The 24,414-nt window shown below is 40.7% G+C and overlaps 5 protein-coding genes across 16 annotated transcripts in view; 3 read left to right on the forward strand and 2 right to left on the reverse strand.

Moving 5' to 3' along the window:
* The first annotated feature begins 2,318 nt into the window (after positions 1-2,318).
* On the forward strand, positions 2,319-6,559 carry tmem221 (transmembrane protein 221). The gene is made up of 3 exons (XM_046049346.1): positions 2,319-2,962; positions 4,763-4,848; positions 5,791-6,559. Exons 1-3 carry the CDS (start codon positions 2,658-2,660, stop codon positions 6,330-6,332), a joined length of 933 nt encoding a protein of 310 aa, XP_045905302.1. The 5' UTR covers positions 2,319-2,657; the 3' UTR covers positions 6,333-6,559.
* On the reverse strand, positions 4,577-10,290 carry borcs8 (BLOC-1 related complex subunit 8). 3 transcript variants are annotated; one of them, XM_046049356.1, is made up of 6 exons: positions 9,948-10,282; positions 9,596-9,708; positions 8,290-8,354; positions 8,093-8,200; positions 6,954-7,018; positions 4,577-5,458 (listed from the first exon to the last, which is right to left on the reverse strand). In XM_046049356.1, the coding sequence occupies exons 1-5, from the start codon at positions 9,982-9,984 to the stop codon at positions 6,976-6,978; spliced, it is 366 nt and encodes a 121-aa protein (XP_045905312.1). In that variant the 5' UTR covers positions 9,985-10,282; the 3' UTR covers positions 4,577-5,458; positions 6,954-6,975. The 3 variants fall into 3 exon arrangements, with proteins under 3 accessions (XP_045905312.1, XP_045905310.1, XP_045905311.1); XM_046049354.1 differs by having other exon boundaries at positions 6,954-7,042; positions 9,948-10,277; XM_046049355.1 differs by lacking the exon at positions 6,954-7,018 and having other exon boundaries at positions 9,948-10,290.
* Positions 9,629-12,302, forward strand: rfxank (regulatory factor X-associated ankyrin-containing protein). Of its 6 annotated transcripts, XM_046049350.1 has the most exons (11): positions 9,630-9,856; positions 9,964-9,995; positions 10,317-10,364; positions 10,462-10,566; positions 10,743-10,853; positions 10,952-11,017; positions 11,134-11,234; positions 11,332-11,457; positions 11,583-11,649; positions 11,744-11,824; positions 11,938-12,302. In XM_046049350.1, exons 4-11 carry the CDS (start codon positions 10,464-10,466, stop codon positions 11,988-11,990), a joined length of 708 nt encoding a protein of 235 aa, XP_045905306.1. In that variant the 5' UTR covers positions 9,630-9,856; positions 9,964-9,995; positions 10,317-10,364; positions 10,462-10,463; the 3' UTR covers positions 11,991-12,302. The 6 variants fall into 6 exon arrangements, with proteins under 6 accessions (XP_045905308.1, XP_045905307.1, XP_045905306.1 ...); XM_046049348.1 differs by lacking the exon at positions 9,964-9,995 and having other exon boundaries at positions 9,630-9,911; XM_046049347.1 differs by having other exon boundaries at positions 9,964-10,364.
* On the reverse strand, positions 12,140-14,360 carry LOC123970934 (nuclear receptor 2C2-associated protein). The gene is made up of 5 exons (XM_046049353.1): positions 14,228-14,360; positions 13,945-14,035; positions 13,390-13,495; positions 13,160-13,227; positions 12,140-12,737 (listed from the first exon to the last, which is right to left on the reverse strand). The coding sequence occupies exons 1-5, from the start codon at positions 14,263-14,265 to the stop codon at positions 12,615-12,617; spliced, it is 426 nt and encodes a 141-aa protein (XP_045905309.1). The 5' UTR covers positions 14,266-14,360; the 3' UTR covers positions 12,140-12,614.
* A 51-nt stretch (positions 14,361-14,411) lies between these two features.
* ncanb (neurocan b) overlaps positions 14,412-24,414 on the forward strand; it is a 220,533-nt gene continuing 210,530 nt past the window's right edge. For 3 of the 5 annotated variants that reach the window (XM_046049657.1, XM_046049662.1, XM_046049663.1), the window contains exons 1-3: positions 14,446-14,656; positions 19,720-20,007; positions 20,405-20,481. The gene's annotated coding sequence lies outside the window, so the exon portion shown is untranslated. The other 2 variants (XM_046049658.1, XM_046049659.1) reach the window with 2 other exon arrangements.

Genomic DNA, 24,414 nt, shown 5'->3' on the forward strand with positions numbered 1-24,414 from the left:
GTTTAGATGAGTAAAATGAGTGAATGTATTGCAGTTTGATTTGGATTATAAACTGAACCTTAACTATCGCTGTGAACTTAAATGATTGTAATTTTCTGTATGTACAGGCCTATGGATTGTGTGGGACAAAATTATAGGAACACCTAACTGTAAGCTAGAATGGATTACAACGACACCACAAGTTACAGTCCCCAACATTGCCAGAGTTCAATCAACAACTCATTGAAAGTTACACTGAACATAAGCTTCAGAGGGGGACGGTATCTGTGGCAAGGCTGCTGTATAAGATATTTATTCTATTGTACAATTACAACTGTTGCTGTGTTCACCCACCGTGCATATAAAAAAAAAAAAATACAGCCCTTCTGTCTGAGTGTCATGTGTCCAAACTGCTGCATAGCCACTGTAAATCTGCCTGTTTATAAGCTATCCCTGGGTGTCATTAATGGAAGTGAATGGGGTGGCAGAGGTAAAGGAGAAAGGGGAGGAATAAAATGCTCAGAAAAGCAAAGCTAATATACTAATGGCAAACACACATGCTGTCAGCTTAATGGATATATTTAGAGGTATTAACTGAATCACTGCATGAGCTGCATTATTGACTATTTTTGGGATGTGACACAATGTACTCCTAAAAATAATGTAGAGAGAATTTATTAGCACAGATCATCTGTGTAAGTCTGGACAAGAACTCTGTTTCTCTCTCTCTCTCTCTCACACACACACACACACACACACACAGATAAACATATCAAGACACAGAGAGCTATGTATGCACAAGCACACACAGTTTGAGATCCCCCAGAGGTAACTCAAACTGTGTATCTGATGCAATAGTTAGCAACATCCCTGCAGACTTACACAGCCTATACCTCCAGGATTCACCTGGGTGGGCCCCGTCAATCCGACAGAGACTAGCGCAAACCCATCTGTGAATACAGCAATCTAATCACCTGCAGCTAAGAAGGAATTATATCTTTCCTCAGTGTGGGGTTTATGCAAGTGTATCCTTCGTGCTTTTATTCTAAACGCTGGGTGAGCTCCATCAAGCCGGAGACTGCGGGCTGAATTGCAACCACAATTATTAAAAATTACTGATGAACACAAAAGTCGAGGGCCACAAAAGCATAAAGTAAAGTGCTAAAGGTGCCTTTGAGAACTTTCCGTATCGAGTCCATTTCTTTTTTTCATTTTCCTGAAACTTCTCACTTCTGCTTTCGACAAGATCAGCCTCGACCCTTTTAGAGTATGTGGTGAGGCTGTCGAATTCAGAAATAGCTTCCCTGGTCAGTGTACATGTGTGAGAGCAATTGTTCACATTGTGTACCTTTATAGCTACAGTCTTATCTACATCTCAACAGAATAAGGGTTACACCTTTCCCCCCCCCCCCCCCACCACCACCACACACACACACACACACACACACCAAGCCCCAACCTCTAACAGAACAATAAGGCGCCTGTAACACAAGTCACATACTTTTAAGTAGGCAATGTCAAGGTGTTTGCGGCCCAGCAGCTTGGTAAATGTGAAGTGTGTAGTGAATATTGAATATTAAATATTAATGCGGGCAGATACTGGACAGGGTACTTATTTTATTTCATGGTTGTGACATGCAGATAAAAGTATAGGCAGAAGTGATCGTTTATATAGATAATTGTAAACTAAATGAATGCAAGAAAGTGCATCTCTGATAAGCTGTGCATGTTTCCATGGCAACTAGTGGAAAGTTAATTAGATTCTGAGGAGCTGGACTAAGAATAAAAGAGGTAGCCTACTCTAATGAAGAGGGGTTAGCTGAGGTGGCCGCTGCTGCTGCTGCATATTCCTCAAAAGTTAGCTGTAATGCACACCTGCCATGGTCTCACTTTGCACAAGAACAACTTTAGGACTTTTTGGACATGGTCACATTTTGCTTTATTTTATGAACTTTATTTTTATCAGCACTTGCTTCTTTCTTTTAGTGTAATGCAGTAGATGATTAAATAGCCTGCTGGAAAGACCTATTGTAATCCTCTAATTACGTTATGAGGATACCAGGCTACATGACAGCATAAGTAGGCTAATCTATTAGCCCACTGCCATATCAGCAAATAGCCTGTGGGTTCCAATCCTTGAGGACATGTTTCTGAGATTTCTGTCTGTTTTTCTTAAAGGGTATCTAGAAGATAGTGCTTTCAATGAATTATTTGTACAAATCCCTCATTATAAAAAGGTATATTAATAGTTAAATTAAGTGCTTATATTAACTTATAATGGGATTGTACTGTTTTGATGTCCTTCGTTTTGTCCGGTGTTTTGTGTTTGGTCAGTGAGCTCTGATTTCCCAGGAGCACGTCAACGCATTGTTTCCGAGGATCCAACAGAAAAAGTCCATTGTTGTTGCGAAGTTTTTAATCTGGGGATTTAAAGCACATCACATGCTCAGACTGGGCAGCGGGGCGCTCTGCCACAACAAGCAAACCACTGCAAAAATCCATGTTGGGGAAGAAAACATTTATCCCGCAAGGACCTACGAAAACGTTAAACACACACATTGGAATACCAGCGCACTTTTGGGGAGTTTAGGATCGACGAAGAAGTGATAAGTAAAAGTCCCGACCGGGAAAGGGAAACTTTTTATTCTCTGGAGAAACCGGACCGCCGGAGGTTTAGGATGACGCTGAAATACAGCCAGCGGTCTCTAATAGTCCTGTCTTTACTGGGGATTTTATCGGCCATCATGTCCGTTTTATCAGTCATTTTGATTTTCCAGCTTCAGGCTCAACAGACAGCAGTGAAGGAGTCCCCACCTTCCACCTCCTCGATCATTCCTGCCCAAGTCTGGGTCGTCCTGCTCCCCGTCTCCACAGTGCTCTCTGCGCTGTCCCTCACTCTCAACCTGAGCTCCGTGGTGGTGTGTCTCCTCCACAGCTATTTCTCTGCAGAGGTCTGCAGGGGGGAGCAGGATGCTGCTGAAAGGTAATTTAGACTGCATGTAACGCAGTTTTTTTTAAACAAACAAACACTGCGGCAGCTCCTGTCTCAGCCTCGTCACACACTTGTAAATGCTACTTTTGAAATGCCTTCAAACATATGCTTCAAACGCACCAGTCACTCACCCAAGACTGTCAGCGAAATCACAATAAAATTTACACTGCATACACTTATGTGTAGGGCTACTAAAATAAATAAATAATAGAGTGCAAATCACCAACCATTTGGTAAGATTATGTCCAAAGAAGCCATTTAAAAAAGTAGTTTTCCATTAAGTGTAGCATATCACTTCTGATAGAAACGCACCTGTGATCACCGTACAGTTAATTGCAATATGAGTGGGCCTACGCCACTTGCGCAGGAAAGCAACCTTAAAAGCAAGACTAGGCTAAGAATTATTTAGAAGAAAAGATTATATTTCCCTAACAAATAAAAAGTTGAGGTTATAAGCAGTACAACCCACCCTGACTCACTTCAGCACACTCAGAAGTTTTGCTGCTAACGTTATGTCTAACTTGGTCTGATATGACCAGTAGCTTTAGTGGCTAATCTTAGCTAATGTTCGCAAACATTGGATGTTGTTGTGTAACGTTAAGGGCCACCCCGCAGTTTACTTGTGTTACTGTTAACACTACATTTAAGCATTTGCTAGTATCCTGTAAATGTCAATTGTGACCACAGTCGCTACTTGTTAAGCAAAAGTTACATAAGTTCACTTTAACTAGTTGTTAATAAGTGCAATGAATGACCAGGAAAGTAGAAACCCCTGTGCTGTCATGCAATCTAATAGCCTACAACAAACTTGTAATAAATCCTTAAGTTTTAAAACCACTTAAAACTTTATTTTGAACTGTTGTTAACAATATGCTGGAGAGAGTTTGTCCATATATGTAAATGAGAAAAGCAAAATAATGTATAATATTCAACATAATGCAGAGGAAAACAACCCCACCAGAAAGTACAGCCTCAAATAATACCCCTGAATTGAATTAATGCCCTCCAAAAACTTCACGTTTAACAAATGGTCATAACTATTACAAGACTATCGCACTGCATTGCATTACTTTCTACAGAGCTTCCTATTTTCTGGTCACACATTCAGCGTACAACACTGTTGCTATAAGTGGAAAATATAATTTAATCTGTTTAGTATGCATTTCTGCTTGTGCCTAAACAGACTTCTTAAATTGTTCTTGTAAGCCACAGCAGATTCTGGATGTCTGTATTAAGTTTCCTTAAAAGAAAACATTGTTTCGGAAGCATAAAAGGGCCTTCCTTATGTGTCAGAGTGCAGAGGCCTGCACCGCAGTGTTGTTGGTCAACCCCCACCTCTCAACCCTTATGAATCCCATCTAGACAATGGCCTTCTTCTAATTATGCACCCAGCACACGGCCTCTAGCTGGCCCTTTCCCACGTTGGTTTACAAATCCAACAGCCCAACCCAGGACCTTCCTATTGACAGAGGGGAAATTCCAAGAAAATGTGAATAATAATGAGCTTTACAAAATAGCTAGCATATAATCGTACCCAAATAATCACTACACAAATGTTTTAGGACTCAAGAGTTCTGATGTACAAATTTATCAGGGAGAGATAAATCAAAAGGAAGCCAAGAAAAGTTTATTGTATTACAAAAAAAGTCACAATGAACTGAAACAAAAGAAATGTGTAAACACAGTAATTATGTTGCATGCTTCATTTATGCACTGATGAGAAAAGTAGAAGCGTTTAAGTGTAAGCATGTCTAAGGCACAACACTGAACAAATGACATTTGTTTCCACAGAGAAGACTGGTTCCTTTTGGATAGCAGAGCTGTACGACATGTGGCTATAGGACTGTTCTGCCTGGGGGTTTCTGTCTATTTGGCAGGTAAAAGCAAAAGATGTTTGTTTTTTTAAGATTCTGGACAACATGATGCTCATTCTGGCATGTACCTACTTATAGTTAATGCTGAAATGCAGGTTAGAACTGGGCCCCTGTTGTTGCTTTCTAGCGCACATTTGTACATTTTCATTGTGCATGTGTGTTAAGCTTTTGTAATTTGAATGCAAGATGTTTTAGCCTTTAACAACAAACTAAAAACAAGTGTCCAAAACACTGGCAGTGCAGTTGATTTTCAACAGCACAGACGAAACCAGCATGGCTGCTTTCTCTCGGGTCCGTCCAGCGAGTCCAAGAGAACAATGCATTCTTTGAGCAGCGTCCATGACTTAAGTGTTTTTAATGCTGAACCTGGTAGCGCTGTGGTCCTCTGTTCCAGTGAGCGGCTTGTACTGGGGGGTGGGGGTGGGGGTGTCACTGGAGGCAGTCACTTCATTGTGATGAGGAGGTGTCGCACTTATGACCCCACTTCAGGCCTCAATCAAGAGGTAGTAGAGCGAGGGACGGTAGATGGAACACCACCAACTCAGGAAGTCACATCGCAGAGCTGTGCTTTTCTCCCCCTTCCTTTAAAATGCCTGAGTCTGTAGTCCTTTTCCTGGAGATAAACATAGGATAGCTCAGCTAACAACAGCCTTTATATCCCTAAACAGCCTTTGACATTTCAACAAAATTAAATACATTTTTGAAAAGCAACCAACTGCTGTAATGTGGAAAAACTAATGTGAAAATAACAATGAACCAAAAATTGAGAACCTAGTAGCAAACCCAAATAAGTCAAAAATAACAACTTTCAAGGTCTTTCGTTTAAAGTTATTTGGCACATTACACATTAACCCAATAGCCCATGAACATTGTTTGCTGGTCATTTAGTGTTTCTGTGTATATAAATTCTCTGTTTTTCTACCACCCTCTTCTCTTCCGTGGCAGCTATGTCCATCTTTATGCTCCTGATATTTGAGGTGGAGACGGGCATTGCAAGCGCTTGCATACTTGCCTCTGGGATCTTAATACTACTCATCGTTATCATCCACTCTCTGGTCAAAGCTTCCCATAGTGCCAAGCACTACCACAGCGACCACCTCAACACCCTCTACCAGAATGACCACAGAAGCAGCAGCACACCCGTCTCCCGACCCTGCGAGCTCAAAGTAGGCGTGGACAAACCCCGGATTCACCGCAGCCAGTCTCACCTCCAGCATCCGATCTCCTACCCTCAATGTGGCAACGCGAGACAGCGAGAACAATACCAGCAACAGCAGTACTCCCCGGCTGGAGGTTCCCAGGGCAACGTTAGCGATAAAGACGGCTACAGCAGTGGAGGCAGTTGTCCCCGAATGCACAGGACCCTGTCTACTGAGTCTGGTTTATTGCAGGCCCAGGCTAAACCCTGGAATGGGGTCAACAATGAGATGAGGAGCGTCCTTGCACGCAAGTCAGGGATTTCTGCAAGGGACTCTACTCTTGTGTGACATAAAGGAAGCTGAGCTTGTGATTTAAGACACTAGTGACCTTTGCTTATGTCACAAGAGGACTGCTAACACAAGTGTCATCTCAAACAACCATAAAATTGTCAATTTGTACTTTTTTACATTCAGCATGTTTACCCTGACTCATTGCAGACGCCATGAGATAGAGATAGAAAATACCTTCATCTACTGATTTCTCCTGTTCAGATTATAAAGCATTTTAAATTGGATTTGGACAGCACAAGTTAGTGTTTTTTTATGAATGAACGCGATATAAATCTCATTACACACACCAATCCTGCCTAAATATCATTCTGGCAAATTTATAGCTTTCACTGTAATAATGTAAATACTTATACTGATGTATATGGTGGCCATTTGCCAAATATTTGTGCAGAATGAACAGATGTTGTTCGAAATTATTTCATATCAACCCCAAATTAATTCATTTTAGAAACATAATTCAGTTTAAAAAGTGGGATGTCTATCGACACCTGAATAAGACATTAAAATGATGTTCATAAAAACATGTTTTTTGAATTGTCATTTAAATTCGCATTTCAGTCATTTATAACAAAATACAGGGCTGAATGTGATTACATCATGTCTGGAGGAACTACTAACCTTGGACACCTCTGTCCGGAGGTCATGAGGAAGAGGATTGGGCATGTGGAGCAGAGACAAGGGGACTGGGAGAAGGGTTCATATCATCACTTAAGGGTCATGCAGGTATCAGTGGGAAACCAAATACAGCACAGACAAACAAAACAGAAAAAATGAAGCTCCCATTAACTACAAAGAGTTCAGAACAGGCCTGATAAATATTTTGCAGTTATTGGGGAAATAAACTGGGTTTAACTGAAAGAGGGAAAAAAAACAAGATGTATTAACTGATGTACCAAAATGAATGTAAGTGAAATATTAAATAAACAGAAACAAAGGTTATACATGGAAAAGGTATGATGTGGAGCAAAGAAAGAATACAAACAAGATAAAAAAAGTACAAGGACCCATGAGTGGATCTGGTAACATTTTTGTAGGGGAGGGTGATGTGACCAAGAATTCTCTGGCTTGTTTAAATATTGACAATAATTATATCAATTACTATTTTTGTTTTGGGAGATAATTGTGTATGAAAAAACACCTCCAATAATGACCATCCCTCTCCCAAATGATAGAGAAAACAGTACTTGGCAAAGTGAGAAAGGCCCTTATATTAACCTGAGATAAAGGCACTTTGTGGAGATATGTTGTCTTACTGCTGTTATTCATAATTAACCTTTAAAATATTTAAAACCCACGAGAACTGCATTTGCACACCAGATTCCAAATTTGAAAAAAAATCAATAAATAAATAAAAAAGTGACGGTCACTATTAGAAACAGACAGTGCTGGAAAGAATTTACTTTGAAGCTTAACTAACAGCCAGCGAGAACTAACTGCTGCTCAACAAATGCCGGTGTACATCTAAATCTGCATGTTCTGTTGCTTTTTAAGTGCTTGTTATTATAAAACCCTCTTTAGAAAAATTTAAAGAAATTAGTTAACATTAGTTCCAACAAAGCAGAGCAAAGGGGCCAGGACCAGAGAACAGAGATGCCCTAACGGCTTTGATGCGAAGATAAAACACTGATTAGTCAATGCACAGTGGCATTATATGGATATGTTAGTGTAATATCATAACCTCTAACGCTGTCATGTTTCCCACCCCTACACTTGGACACCACCATGTCTCAGTTAACATGTTCACTGCTGCCTCCTACCTGCGCCCTTGAGAGCTGCTAATCTGTTCCTTCATGCTGATGGCTTGACGGAGGAGGCTGTCAATGTTTTTGAAATACATGCTGCTGTTTGTCATGCTCTTCACGGCGCTGCAAAGACCAACAGATCGATGAAAGTATTAGCAGTCATAACAGCAGCATTCTGCAAATACGCACAGTGGGTCGATGCTCCTTCTCACCTGCATGCATACTCTACACTGTAGATGGCTCCTTGACTCTGCTCCTCCCAGCTCTGCATGTCTGTCTGTACAAGTAATGACAGAAAATGCAAACATTAAATATTCAGGAGAAAGAGTATTACTGCATAAAACTAGTAGTGACGCTATTTGTGTTGTGTCGTGACACTTAGCCCGGGCTTTTCTTTGCTTCAATCACCGAACTCACCCTGCCTATATTTGCGACAGCCCTAATTCCTTTCACACAAAACTCTTGCTCAGCAAAGATGGATACTATCAAACTGTTAATTTCAAACAGTAGAAATATTACTTGTATATTAATAAGGCAATCGGATAACATATCAATTTACAAATCTTTCATTTAATCTAGGCCCCCCTCATGCACAGAGAGAGAGAAAGACCATACCAGTAAATCTGAATGAATAATACTTTTATGCTCATTGTTTGCACATATCCATATTGACAAAAGTTTGCGATCTAAGCAGCTTACAACTAGCTCAAGAGGGCTTTAAGAGGTTTTATAAATCCAAAGAACTTACATAAAAACCAGACCAGGCATCTAATTAAGACCTGCATTTATTTGACATGCCAGGCATCTAAGTGGGACTAGGCTTTTAATTGAAGTTTTATGGTAATCAACTGACTGTCCAAAGCATTTGATAGCAAAGCATTATGTTTTGGCACACATAATCAAACCAATGAAGTGACCAAACACATGATCTCCATGGCTAATGCTATGCCCTCTGATTTTAAAGTGGATGACAACGTCAACAACAAAAAGGCTTTTGAGCCTTGAAAAGAAGTCAACAAGTTATAACAGCCTTCAAACGCAGTAAGGGAAAATACGGGCTAAACCTCAATTACTCAGTTATTTCTTTTATTCTATTGTAGGCCTCAGTTTTAAGTAATTAATTTAGATAAATCTGCCCTTTAATCGAATAGTAGGGACATACTGATGATGTAATCTAAAGATAAAATAAGGAGCAGGGGAACAGACTTGTGTTGTTTACTGTACTCGTTTGGCATTCACAACTTTGTGCGTAGAAAGGACTCAGATTACAACATGTGATTTAGACTACATTTTCTCATTTCGAGCTGTGAACACACAACCCCTACCCCGTCGTCAATTAGTCCTGATGCTTTGCTTGGCAGATTATGGACAGCTTTTTGTTTATAGATACACATTTTCTTATTGAAGGTGATTGGAATAGAACGACGTAAATTATCGTATTTGTACAGGTTAATTTCCCCTGTCCAAGTTGTTTTCCACGTTGGTCTCATCTCTACCAACATGACACAGGGTGAATACCTTGTGCTGCACCAGCTCAGGCAGGGACCTCCTGACGTGTTCCTGCAGTCTGTAGAGAGCCACTGACGGCTCGTTAGCCAGGACGTACATGCTCTCCGTGAATTTGTCACTCACTGTAGAATCAAACAAAAGCCGACACATGCATTTGATACACAACCCGCGTTAGGAAGACTTTTAAAAAACGGGAGAAGAACAGCCAACAGCTTGGGACATGGACAGACAGCGATGTAAACAAAATACTGGCATAGCTTAGCGGCTACGGTGAGCTAATATCTATGTTACTAGCTTGGTTGCAGCGTTGCAAGGCAACAGTGAGGTAAGTTGTATGCTGACTTGTTTCGCTAATGTTTACCTCGTCTAACTTTCAGCTGCATCTCCTGGTCCTCCATAACGAAAGCTGGTAATTACTGGCAGAAACTGATAACACAATGCAGCTGCAGGCGAGTTGTGTCAGCTGACTCTTGCTGCTTCCGTATTTTGTTGCCATGTGCCACACGACAATATTCCGGACAGAAATATCGATATTAAAAAATTGTTCTTCCTTGAAAGAGTACCAAATGCTGTGATACGTTACGCGGGTTGAATCAAACGTGTTTCCATTATTACTGTTAAAATAGTTGATTAATTGAATAGCTAATCAACTGAGCGATGAGTAAGGTATCTCGGTCCACTTCGACGGGCAGCCAGACCCCCCGTATGATTTGAAATTATTTACTTTCAGTTATCCCAAAAGGAAGTTAGCGCAAATTAGACTGTGAGGCTGGATGCGGTGAGTGGACAATGCAGTTTGCTTCATAAACTAAATTTGGCTACTTTTTCTTGGCGGTGACAAATTATTTAGTAGTTCGTGTCTTGTTTTTATGCAGTGATGATGGAGGCCGGAGGTGATGAAGAGGTTGCAGATGGCCAAAATATTCAGTCATCTAACGCTAATGTGTGGCCTTCCGAGTCCAGAGATGAGACGCTTAATGGTACCTGTGCCTACTGTATTTTATCTTTTAATATAAGATTCCTATCTGGGATCACTTTCTTGTCTTTTTGTGTGCAACATCTGCAGTCGACCGATGTTTATAGTCTTAAAATAACACATTAAACAGTGAATATCTTGCTTCCACTGACGTGGCTGCGGTTCATCTGATTTGTCCAGTGTCTCCAGAGGACATGGATGTGGATGAAGATGATTTGTTCAAACACTCGACCACTCTGACCAACAAGCAGCGTGGGAATGAGGTTACAGTACGCCCAGCAACATTAGACTGTAAGTACTGGCAGGATACTCTGGTGGCAAAGTGCTGAGAAAATGGTGTCATAAAAGCATTTTATATTTAGCATATTCATTTACTTTATTTCCATCAGCTCTGTCCATACACCAGTTGGCTGCTCAAGGCGAGGTTTCACAAGTGGCTGCACACCTGAGCAAAGGTGAGGAATCTAGAAGTCACTGTCAGAGAACAAGCAGTATAATAACACAATGCAGTTGTTGTACGGCATCAAACTGTACAAAATCCTTACTGAAGGGCCGTGAATTGTCTTTGCAGACAGTTCACTGCTCAGCAGACAGGATGAACGGGGCTTTACACCTCTCATGTGGGCAGCAGCGTTTGGAGAGAAAGCTGTGGTGGATTTTCTCTTGGAAAAGGTCAGAAACACATGACTGCTGCCCAGAAAGACATGCACATGGTGTTAAGACAAACTTTACAATCTCACAGATGGGGTTTATGGGGTTTTTGTTTTAGGGCGCAGACCCCAAAACAATTGCCAGGGAGCGAGAGAGTGCCCTGACACTGGCCAGCTCTGGAGGTTATGTGGACATTGTTGAGTCTCTTCTCAGTCATGGAGTAGACATCAACACTTATGACTGGGTACAGAATGACTTAATGTCAGATATGTCTTCATTGCATCACTGATAAAGTCTATGAAACATTGAAATATAACTACAATGTGATTATTGTTTTGTTTTTAATGAACACTTGTATTTTAATCTCAGAATGGTGGGACCCCTCTTCTATATGCTGTACGAGGGAACCACATCAAATGTGTAGAGGCACTCTTAGGTACATTGCATGCCCACGATGTAAAATCATGATGAATTCTAGCATATTCTTTTTGAATCCATTTATTAATTTCCATTTCTTTGCTCTCATGCAGCTAAAGGGGCAGACATGACCATTGAGTCTGACTCTGGGTACAGTCCAATGGCCTTAGCTGTCGCCCTTGGACACAAAAAGAGTAAGTATCGCCTTCTTATCCCCGACCAATACGTTTTCTTTTTATAAGAGGCTACTGTAAAAAGGAAAAAAAACCTTCTTGCTGAATTAACATTTTCATTTTTTGTTTCCCAGTTCAGAAAGTGTTGGAGGACCATATTCTGAAACTCTACAAGCCACCAACATGAAACTAGCCAAAATGAATAAATGGAAAGCACAGTCTGATACAGTTGATCTCAGACCTACAACCAGCTGTCATCGGTGGTGAGATGGCCAAGAACTCATTGTAATGGACCAGTACATATGCAAAGACATTTACACGGAGTAAACTATATTGTTATTTTACAAACAGTTTATTCTATTTGTATTCATTACAATGTACAAACACTTTGTACAAACAAGGACTATAATGTGACAGTTGTGCAGCATAATTATTTTGTTTGGCTGACTGACAGCAAATAAGGAGTAAACAAGTTTTAATAAAAATGTTTTTTTTTTTTTTTACTGTGTGTTCCCTTGGATGGCGCTTTTACTCAAAAGGCACAATATAAGTGTAGAGAGCAATATAACAAATGATGTAATCACAAGAAACAGGTTAAATCTGCACTTAAAACTCAGATTCCATGCAAAGCCTTTTGTGTCTGAATGAAAGGGCTTCACAGATTCCTGAAAGCGTCCATACCAAAAAAGGCCACATTCACATCAGTTCATGAGGTGGCAGAACAGATGACATGTTTCCCAAGTGCCACCGCACCGTCCTGTTTTTTACTCAAGGGTCATTTCCTCTCTCATGAGGGGATCTTAAAAAATTGTCATGAGGTTTTCCCCCCCAGGACGTCCAAGGAATAAACAATAATTCTCCCAAAAAAGTCTGCACTATTCTCAAACATTATTTTTACTTTGTCCACTGCTGGGGCCTCCTGTATGGGAAAGCTGTGGGTGTGGGGTTAAGAACAAGATCAGCATGGAAATAATGAAAAAGCATGTCCAGGAAAATATTGTGTGATACTTAATATGAACCACCTAGAACTGTAACAGGAAACACGCTGTGTTAGCTTCAGGTACAGCTTCAACTGCTGCAATAACCCTGGAGTAGAGCGACAGACTGAGGTTTTAAAGCAAAATTGCATTTAGTGTTACGTTAACTATGTTTAAAAAAATAGGTGATGAAATACCAATATTTGTGTGATACAGTCGTAGACAATATACAGGATATTAGTTAAAGACTTTGCGTCTTTATCTGCCAGGGAATAAAAACAAAAGAGACTTTACAGCGTTTGTCTCATTTATGGGGCAGAATTTATGCAGTTATCAACTAAATCTCTGTCAAATCCTGCAAATTCAGACTGAAGGATATCTGAAGAGAGTTGTTGTCCTCGGGATAAAAATGGCTTATCACTGTAAAGTCTCCGTCCTTTGGGCAACCTGCAGAAAAGCACAAGGGGAAAATCACTGATCTTTTCACACTTCTACATCTTGTCTGCAATGGGAAACAGCTAAATGAGAATAAATGAGTGGCGGATAATAACATCAGGAAACCATTCGTGATGAGGCTTATAGATGGAAAAAGTCATCTCTGGGTTTTACCTTCAAGTCTGCATGTTTTTGCTGAGAAGCCACCCTGGAACTGGACCTTTAACTCTGACACCTTGACAGACTGGGGGAACTCCAGAGACACCCACTGACATTCACCCTGCCAAAGATATGACATTGACTCGCAGTGACATGAACAGATGAATTGTAAATAGTTTTTGAGTCTAGTGTGTTCACACTGGAAAACTGATGCTCAAAACAGTCAGTATGCATAAGAAAAAAAAATAAGCTGTTGATGTACACTGGTCTCCCACAATATTATACACAACAAAGTAATTATTCTGCTGCAAACATTTAAATACAAATTGTGGATGATGGTAGAACAGATTCAGGAACTTCTCAAAACTAAACATAACTATGATTAGAGACTTTAAGTAGAGACTGTATAAGATTAAGTGTAATTCTAAAATTTCAGTTTCATAATTTCCTCGTAGTACAAAACAATCAAGTATGTTGCTTTCCTGTATTTAAATGGCAAAAAAACGTTTAAGTTACTACAGTATATACTATATGTATGTAGTTATGACAGTGAGACAACTGTAGTTTTACCTGGTCTGAGTTCCAGCATGTCTCTTCATTGCAGTCAAACATGTACTTCTTTCCGTACTGCTTCACATCTCTGTTTAGCACCGAACTCACCCTGAAATGAGAGCGTCAAAATCCCAGTTAGCTAGTTTAACGTTACACCTCTAAAACAGGAGTGTGACATGCAGCAGGACATGTGTCCTGTACGAGTCGTTTGTCTTGAACTCCTGAATGAGTCCTTCAAACATGACGGTTCATTGGCTTTAGCTTCATGAACAAACTTCTTTCGTGTACAGTTGGCATTTACCTGCTCTGAGTTTCGCTGCAAATCAATGAAGACGCCATGTCGAAATGTTAAAATTGGAAATTGCCGTCAAGCAATGCGGCAACGCTCTGCTTCTTTACGACAGTGACGTCCACGGGTGGCAGTTTCTCTTCCCACCACTAGATGGACCTCTCGCTCCGTCCAAACATTGAGGGAAGGCGCTGGTAAGTAGCTGCGACCAAAACTGAAGGTAAAGTCTTCATCTTACGACGGCTCAAAATGAATATTTGAGAGCATGAAACATAAACTTAATTCGACTCTTTGTAATCTGTCTGATAGTCTGGCCAGTAACGTGCTGCCTGCTGCTCTCCATCGTATTTGTAGCTGAGTTACCTGCAGGAGACACACAAAGGTCAGGGAGATAAGAATCGATTATGAAGAGAGGACTACAGACTATGGGCCTTACTAAAGGTGAATATCGATCAGCTAACCGAATGCAACCTTCAGACGAAAAAGACAGCTTTAAATGTTATAACGTTATGTGTGTTTAAATTAAGCTGCGCTGTGAATGTTTTTATTATTGATTCACAGCATATTGGATAATCCCATTACAGAAGTAATACCAGCATGAGCTTTATTGCTTTTATTAGTGGGCATATTCCTATATCACTCTCTCATAAACAGGGAAGCAAGCAACACAGAGCAGAACAAGTGTGTGTGTGTGTGTGTGTGTGTGTGTGTGTGTGTGTGTGTGTGTGGGAGAGAGAGCCTAGTGTTTGGCACATGGCTCATTGCAGATGGAGAACTCCTGCTGAGGTTTTGTCACAGTGTCCCCTCACTGCAGATAATCAATAGGTCTGAAATACAATATCTGATGAAACCCAGCCTCCGTGAAAATTGCACAGGGGGCTGGGGAGAGTGACTAGATTGTAAGGTTTGAACCCCCCACCACACCCCCTCTCTCTGCCACAATCAGCACCCACACACACACACACACACACACACACCTTGACTATGTGAGCCTTGCACTTGCATTACACTGTTGGTTCATACGGCAGCTTTTACAGTACTTGAGGTTGAGTATAAATTGTGATATAAAGCCGCTGTAATATTTATACTGTCCCATATCTGTGAATGGCCGTGATGTAGAGCATTGGGGGGTTTTGTAGAGTTGTGAATCTGAAATGCTGGCTTGACAATTAATTTGGCAGGTGCTCAGATTCTGGACTCTAGCCATTTTGGACCCCCACCAGGCCAACATACCCATGTGTACAACACATGGGTGGATGATGAGCTGGCTTGGGGGCCCATAAAATCTTGCCTTATGGCTCCATAAAGTGGCCAAGTCTGCTTTACGCTTGTGGGTTCCTAATAATGTCCACAGTGGGCCCCACATGTGCAATCATGCTAAGAACCCCACTGAGGCTCCTTTTGTGTGGCTCAGGAGGTAAAGCGAGTCACCCACAAATTAGAAGGTTGGTAGCTGGATCCCCGGGCTTCTCCTACATGTGGAAGTGTACTTGGGCAAGATACTGAACCCCAAATTGCTCCTGATGTCTGTGTATGTATGAATGTTAGTTCCTTGCAGATGAGCCGTTGGCACCTTGGATGGCTGCCACTGTCACCAATGTATGAATGGGTGAATTTGACATGTAGTGTAGTGCTTTGAGTGGTCAGAAGACTAGAGAGGTCCATTTACCATTTGCCATTAAAAGAATATTTCTGGTAGTATAATATATATATAATAGTGTCATATATAGTAATAGTCCGACACACAGCGCCCTGTAAAACCACAACTCAACATTTTTGTACAAATTAAACAAATGAAATATTATGTTTTATTTAGTGAGCTTTAGAGGTGCTAATGGGTTATGGCTGTTTACAGTCTTTATGCTAAGATAAGCTAACTGGCTCCTGGCTGTAGGCTTATATTTAACAGACAGACATGAGAGCAGTATTAATGTTCTCATTCAACTCTTGGAGAGAAAAGTCAATATGTTTAATTTTACAAAATGTCTAACTATTCCTTTAATTTGGGGCACGGTGGGCTAAAAGCGGGATCTTTATTGTTGTCATAACTGTTTGTTGTCTTGTTGAAAAGCGTATTTTCCCCGTTCCATTGACTCATGGTCAGCTTTGTCACAATATTAAGATTTCTGGCCCATCTTGCTAACTGAGCTTGTTAGAGGATTATCTTCACCTCTGTCACTGATACGACTTAAAGCTTCATGTTCCCTCAGCCATCGTTGTCACTCTTTCACCACAGTGTTTGCTGTTGCTCTCTGAGTTTTTGTCACCTCTGTTTCTGGGTTATGTCCCATGAGGCCGGATTAGTGGTTAGCAAACCAACATTGGGCTTAACCCCATCTGGCTTTTTGGTCTCACTGCAGTGACTCACTTTTCAGGCTGTATTTACGTATCACCATGGCAACTTTGGTTGTACACGTGACCTGCAAGCTATCACGTCCAATGATGTAAAAGTCTGACCCTTCACCGATCAACACTGAGAGAGTGACAATACTATTATCACAAAGCCTCTTTACCTTCTGCAAGGATGATAGATTAAAAGTCTTTGTAGCAGTTGCTCCAGTGGATTTGCTCACTCTGACTTATTACAAAGAGCCTCTACCACATAATAAAAGACATTTATTAATGAGTAGGAAAACTATTGTTTTTCCGTTGTTGACATTTTTTCCGCAGCTTTCCCACGAGCGATCATGGCAATAGACTGCACCCGTAGTGTTCCCTTCAGTGCAGCCTTAGGGGAACAGAAGGCTGTCTGTGTGAGCAGGAAATCTTTTCATAACCTCAGTGTGACCATTAAATATTGTTTCAATGAAAAGTATGCCCACTGTGCCTGGATGATGGAGCAGTGAGAAGCATTAGGAAAGTGTGTCTATTCAAGCTGGGACCTTGGAGCGTACTATTGTGTGGGTTGTCTTTCTGCGTGTGAGCTTTCTTAGCTCAGCACCAAAAAAAAAGACAAATTTCTCCTTTTACCTAATGGAGACATTTAGGTTACACTATCCAGCAATCTTCACAAGCCTTGGCAACAGAATCAGGGTAACTCTTGACAGATATATTGCTCATTTTTTATTCATTATGATTTGACGTTCTTCTTGAGAGGAGTGCGTACTGGATTTCCATTGTTTGCAATTTCAGTGCAGCTCCTTGGTCACCAGTGTCATTCAAAAAATAAGATTTTCTTTTATTGTTCACATTGATCTGGGGATAAAAACAGTGTCTCTCACCTGGGTGAGCAATTGAGGCAAACTATTAAGATGGACGGCTCATTAAGTGGCCTACTGATTGGCACAGCTGTGGTATTTTGGGGAAATAGACCTGATTGTGAAGGTTTTCTGGTAAGAAATTTAAACTTAGACTATGAATAGAGATGATGGAGATAAACAGCCATAGCCTTGTGTTATCTGAAATGGGTATATGGGTGGGTTAACTGTTGAACTGCAACAATTAATCGATTTTTCAATGCTCTCAATTAACTATTAAATTAATCAGCTTGAGTGATTTTTTAAAAATAAAACAAAGTCAAAATTCTCTGATTCCAGGTTCTTAAATGTAAATATTTTCTGGTTTCTTTACTTCTCTATGAAAGTAAACTGAATATCTTTGGGTTGTGGACAAAACAAGACAGTTGAGGACATCACCTTGGGCTTTGGGAAACACTGATTTTTACAATACACAATTACAATTTTCTGTCATTTTATAGACCAAACATCGACAGATTAATCAACAGTAAAAAAAAAACATTAGTTGAAGCCCGTGTTGACTGTATTGAGAGGTAAATAAGCAGATGCTTCAGGAGGTAAAACAGTCACTAAGGTCTGTTCCAGAGTTTATGAGCTGTGGGCACTTGGGTAGATTTGTCTTAATGAGTTTGGTGATTAATGCTTGTGCTGCTGTCAGAGGAGGGACACAGAATCGGGGCTGGGGCAGCACTACAACACATCGAGCTGTTCCTGCTGCACGGACTTTGTGACTTTACTCAACTTTTCTTGTAGTTTAGTTTGATTGAGGAGAGGTCCGCCTGGACAAGGCTTTCTGGGGCGATGGGGGAGTCGGTGTGAAAATAGAAGGTCTAGTCAAGGGCTTCACTTTGTGATGAAAAGTGGTGGGGACTTAAGGGCTCAGATTAGGGGTGTAACAATACACTTAGCTCAAGAGACGTGACGATGCACAATATCGGGTTCACAAGAACAAGATGACAAGATATTTTAACACTATTTTGAAGAAATATTAAATGCTGAGATATATGAGTGGTGGGTGTGGCTGTCCTCCCCCAGAAAGGTTTTAGCATTAAACACTTAATTCTCATGCATTCTGGAGAAATTGTCTGCACCAATTTATGTTGGAAATGTATTTATTTATATTAAAAAAAAAAATTAAGGTAGCATGTGACAATTCAAAATATTAAAAAATAATGGAATAATTCAGAAATCAGTTTGTTTATTTAGCTTTAGTAACTTTTTTTTGGACAATGCACATTTGTTTATTCTATATTTACATTGCTTTGCGTGTCTTAATGTAAATAAACCAAATCTTTTTCAAAGTATTTTCACTGGTGGTGTACGCTAAGGCTGAACAAAAGATATCTGAAACTTCTGAAGTTTGGTTGTTGGAAGTTGTAGCTATTACAGTTGTAATTTTGGGACAAAATAGATAATGATTTAACACTCAGCTCAGCTGCCTGAAGCCACAGTCCTCACTCCTGTTATAAAGTGGGTAGAGTATGTCGGAAATTAGAATGAAACAATGCTGCTTTCGGCGCTTAGGGGTTGTAAATCATTTAGTTTAGGAAGACAACGTTTGGCATTCTTTGGGGTCCAACTAATTTGAATAAAGCAGGAAATGGGCTGAAACGTGAGGCACATCTGTCGACTGCTGCAGCAATTAACACAGGATCTTGAGTCGTGGTGCCGTTTTCTGGCAGTGCTCCTCGCTCATCTCCATGTCGAAATTTTCTGCTCCAGTTTGAGTGAGGTTCTCTAATTAAATCATTAAAAAGCACAGCATTTGCACAATATGCTCCGCTGCCTTCATTACAAAGCAATCACTCGTAATTTATTCACTCACAACGAGGGAGCGTCAGATTTGATTCGTTGTCTGCAGCTCTGTTTGTGTGAACGCTGAGTTAGTTCACATTCTTCTCTGTTTTGTGTTATTCTTCCAGGCAGTGTGAAGGTGGACGCGCATGCTTTCACAGCTGTAAATTACTGAGGGATTGATGGATGCCTGGCACCTAATGGAACTCAGGGATTACTTAGAGCCTTTGCTGGCAGAATTATATACGTGCTATATATGTGCTGTAAATGTGTATGTGGACACATGCAATTCAAGGGGACAAGCAAATATAGATAAAAAGTTTAAAATATTGGTTTAAATTATTCAGAACTTGTTTACTAAGGCAAGATATAACAACATAATACTTGTGCTGCCTGAAGACAGTTAGGCTATAATGCAGGTGTATGCCCACTACTATATTGTATAGCATGTAAGAACTGCTTTTGTTCCCCCAGGCTTTGCATCCCAGACTATGTGCAGTGTCGCGATGGGCAGGATTTATGAAGTGTGGCTGCTTCTGCTTCATGCTCCACTAGTCAGAATCCCTGCTTGCTCGTGATGTGGTTGGAGGCCCACAGGACATGCCACGCTCACCCCTCTCCGCCTGCTGCCTCACTGACACAGCCGCGCGCCTGGTCTCTGATATCCGAGCAAGGAAGTGGGCCTGTAGTAATAACTGGAGCACTAGCAGGCGCCCATTGGACACCACAGTGTAAAGAGAAGCTAGAGCGTATCATTTCATGGTGAGGTCACGGGGATTTGTCATGAGGAGTAGCAGGGGATCTCATGGTTGAGGGAATTTCACTTGAATGTTAAGGTTCAGGTTATAGCTAGAGACTAGAACAATAGAAGAGAAATGAGACGGATGGGCAAAAGCTTTGACATTCTTCTGTTTTTAGAAGGCATTTATTTGCAATTACACACCAGCAGTGACATTTAAGACTATATGAGTGGTGCTAGATAGACATATTCTTTGATCTTTGAAGTCTTACACATCGTTGCCTTCACCTCTCTTCAGCTCTTCAGCTGTCTAGACGCGGAGGAGAACTAATCTTCGTTACTCTGTGTCCCAGCTAGCCCGGCTGCACGCACGTCCCCACCTCCCATCCTCTTAATCTCTTTGTCTCTCTTTATTCACAGAAGCACACCTTGTGAACATGAGCAGCCAAGCATCAGAGCAGCACTTCACAGACCCTACCCTCCCCCGTTCTCTAAAGGTAAGAGGAGGCAATGCACTGTATTGTCAGGCCTCACTCAATGCCATTTGTCAGGTGTTTCTTTCCCATGTCAGACTGGATCAGTGACGGCTGGTACGAGGTAATGGTATGTCCTAAATACTTTGTGTCAGGTGAACAGAAGTCTTGTTAAGTGCATATCCCCTTAACTTTATTTACCCGCAGAATCTTGGTGGTTTAGTTTGATTACAACTCAGGTTTACCACCATGAGAAGCTGAATCAGACTGTCTCAACTTGCACCATTAGTTATAATGTCCAATAATGCACTTTTTAGGAACAAACTGACGTACTTGCTTTTAATTATTCACACAATTTGCGCCTTAAAGTATTTTCTCAAGATTCTGTTTGAAGAAGAGGTCACAGAAAGAAAGATGAAAACTGTGTGTGTGTGTGTGTGTGTCTGAGAAACAGAGAGAGAGAAAGAGTGAGTAAAAAAAAAGAGAGAAACAGACTCAAACAACTCACAACTGAACAAAAAGGTGAAGGCTGTTGCCAACTACTGCAAAAACCTTGAGGTTGGTTGTGTTAAACTGCAGTATATACTTTAGTAACTCCCTTCTGAACAGGGAGAATGAATGCGTTTTTTAATTTTATTTTACACCCACACGCAAACAAAGTATAAACATGCCTTTTTGCTTCATAATTTAGCTCCATAGAGCGGATAGAAATTCGTTTTGTCATGGTAAACAGAACCACACACGTTCTTCTCTATGTTGGTGTAAATTTTAAAAAGCTGCAGCAATAAAAAATCTTTATATTAACAAGTGGAAAGTAATGACTGTGTGTAACATCGGAATCACCATTTATATTCTGTGTTCTTCTACACATCCAAAAGGTCACACACAGTCAAGGTTCATACAGTGAAATTATAGCAGCCGTCTTCCTGATAAACCCTGAGCTCCACAGTGTCTAAAAAATTTATTTCAGAAGCTAAAAGTTTAATTCGTTTCCTCTGGAGAGTTTCCTCAGTCATTTCAAGTTTTTAGTTTTTCTGCTTAAATGACCCACCATATTATGAAAAATGAATGCTAATTTTGCTTTGGGTCTGTGTTTGAATGTTTAAATCATAGATTGTAAAGATGACACAACGACAATTGTAGCCAAAACATCTTGATCACCCCCTGGTGGCTGGTTGCAGTATAGGCCATAAACCCCACCCCCTGCATGATTTGCCGGCTTCACACACACAACACAAATCATGTTTATCGTGACTCGCATTAGTGTTCACACACAACGTGACAACGGGAATAAATACAACTCCTCCATTACTACAGATGTATGAACCCAAAAAAGACATTTATATATGATTTATTTGCAATTAATGGATCAAACTGATGCTGAAATTCGATTTGTTAAAATTATTATGCCAGGCTTTGTCTCGGTCTGTCCGCAAGATGACAAGATTACAACTTTTAAAATTCATGTTTTCTGAATGAAGTTCAAGTCGATCAGGGCTATGCTATAACTTCTTTCATATTAAAGTACAACGATAGCTGGAATCAGGTAACTGACATATTTTCTGAACTTACCCGGTAGTTCAACTTTCTGAATTTTGCTTTTTTGTGATAAGTGATCTCCTGTTTTGTCCTGTCTGTATAAATAGGAAGTAGTCCCACAGAGCTTTGGCAGCTACAATAACAACTGTGTGGCTGGGAACACGGTAGCTTGGTACTGACAATAAATCAATGTTTTAATCCCAAAAAATACAAATAAAAAGTTAATTTAATAAAAGCAATTAACGCTGAGCTCCTCCCGCTGGTAAACAGCTCCATTTTCAGAATCCTGTCTGACTGCGGGTGTTTAAAAGTCGTCGGTGACGTCCAGACAGTCTGAACACTGATAGGCTATTGCGACACAGCGTCACATGAATTTCATGCCTGAGTTGAACGATTTCAACTCCTGCGATGGAGCGTTGCACGCGATATTTTGCATGGTCACGCATTTCGCATCGGCTCCAGTGCGCTGGCAGGAAAAAACGTCCCTATGTGTCTTTGTATTGACTTTGTATGCACCGCGCCCAACACTGGCATCGTGTTGTGTGAAACAAGCATTAGTGTATGGGACATGGGCCAAACAAAAAAATTGTAAGTATGCATATGTATTAATTACTGTGAAGTGGGAGGAAGTAGAGATGCGCTGTCCATCTATATATTCTGTTAGGTAACATTTTAGCATTTTAAAGGTGCTGCAGAATGCTGAAGTTCATTCATATTTAGGGTTTCTACTAGAAAATGTTTACATGCTTTAATGTTCAAAAAACATATTTCTCTCATACTGTCCACTGCTTCAGCAACTCTTTTCACCCTCTTTCTGAACACTCAGTTTTAGCTCCTTTCGCTTTAAGGGCCCCTCCCGGAAAGCCCACTTGCTTGGCCAACTTCCCCAAGTACAGACAAGGGGAGGGTGTAAACGGCACCGCTCTGAATCAAGGCCTGCTATGCGAGACATGGGCTGTGTTCGAAAAAGTCTTTTTTACTTAGGAAGGTTCCTAACTGAGTGAAGTAAACCGGAAGTATTTCAGTGGCAGCCATGATAAGAGCTGTTCAGATTCTCTAAAAGCTAAGGAAAGGTGCCTCAATGCTTCCTTTCATATCTCCTTTAGCATAGGGTGCACCAGACCATCCTTTATGAAAGGAAAGGATGGTCCAGATGCCGTCCCACAATTCCTTGCGGCGGGCAACATTTAAAGCGGCGTACGTTCTCAGAATTAAACTATAAAATCCATCAACCACATTTAGCAAGATCCTTGCAAAACAGAAGCACATTATGATACTTTAATAAGACTCACAATTACCTTCTTTCTTTTGGCTTGTTTTCTTTTGGCTTTTTTGTAATCTAATACTGTTTCAACACCGTTTTATGTTTCAGGTTGTTGAAATAAGCCATTAAGTGTTTTCTACAATAAAAAATAAATAAATCACCAACCATGATGGATAAAGGAGGTTGATCACCATGTAAGTTACCATTGGCTATTAAGCCTTTTCTCTCTTATGCCATAACTTGCTAATATATATCTTTAACTGTCAACAATAACTGAGACCCATGCGAGCTGTTACTGGTCTTGTAACGTGATCAAAGGAGGATAATGTTGCAGCGTGTAACCTCACGTTATGTACTGCAGCCTTCAGCAAATTAATTTTACTTGACACCCTTGCCTTAATAAAGGCAAAGATCATGCTGGAAAACCTCTACAGTAGGCGTTTCCTACATACTGATTTATTTGTGGCGGCCTGCCACATTATCAACGCTGATTTTCAATTGATTTTGTTACTATTTAAAATGGGTAAAATCGTATTTGATGACAGAGCGCTGCACAGTGCATATATTCTCTCAGCATCTCTCGCCCCGTCGCTCCCTCTCTCCAATCATCACCGATCCTCCACCATCTTTAATACTGGGTGCCAGACACTGTGGTTTGTAGGCCTGTCCAGGTCTTCGTCTAACCATTAGATGACCAGGTGATGGTCAAAGCTGAAAATTGGACTCATCAGAGAAGATGACCTTACTCCAGTCCTCTACAGTCCAAAACGTATGATCTTTAGCAAACTTTAGCCTGGCTTGTCTTTGCTTCTCATTGTTGAAGGGCTTTTTTCTAGCTTCGCACAAATTCAGCCGTGCCCCAAGGAGCCGGTTTCGAACAATCCTCGCCGTGCACCTCCCCAGCTGCTGTTCGCCATTCTTTTTGTAAATCATTTGATGTCATCCTACGGTGATTGGTCGATTCAGCGCATTGACAGGTGATGTTGGGTTGCAGTGAAAAAAAAAAGTTTTGCACAAAAAAGTTTTTGAGTGATATTTGAATGACTTGGCCGTCATCCTGGTCAGTGGACAATCGTTTTCGCCCTCTACTAGTCTGTAGCTTGTTGTCCAAAATGTTTTTTGTTTGACCTTGTTCTTATGAAGTGCCGTCTTTA

The sequence above is a fragment of the Micropterus dolomieu genome, linkage group LG05 (genome assembly GCF_021292245.1).
Source record: "Micropterus dolomieu isolate WLL.071019.BEF.003 ecotype Adirondacks linkage group LG05, ASM2129224v1, whole genome shotgun sequence".
NCBI lineage: Eukaryota > Metazoa > Chordata > Actinopteri > Centrarchiformes > Centrarchidae > Micropterus > Micropterus dolomieu.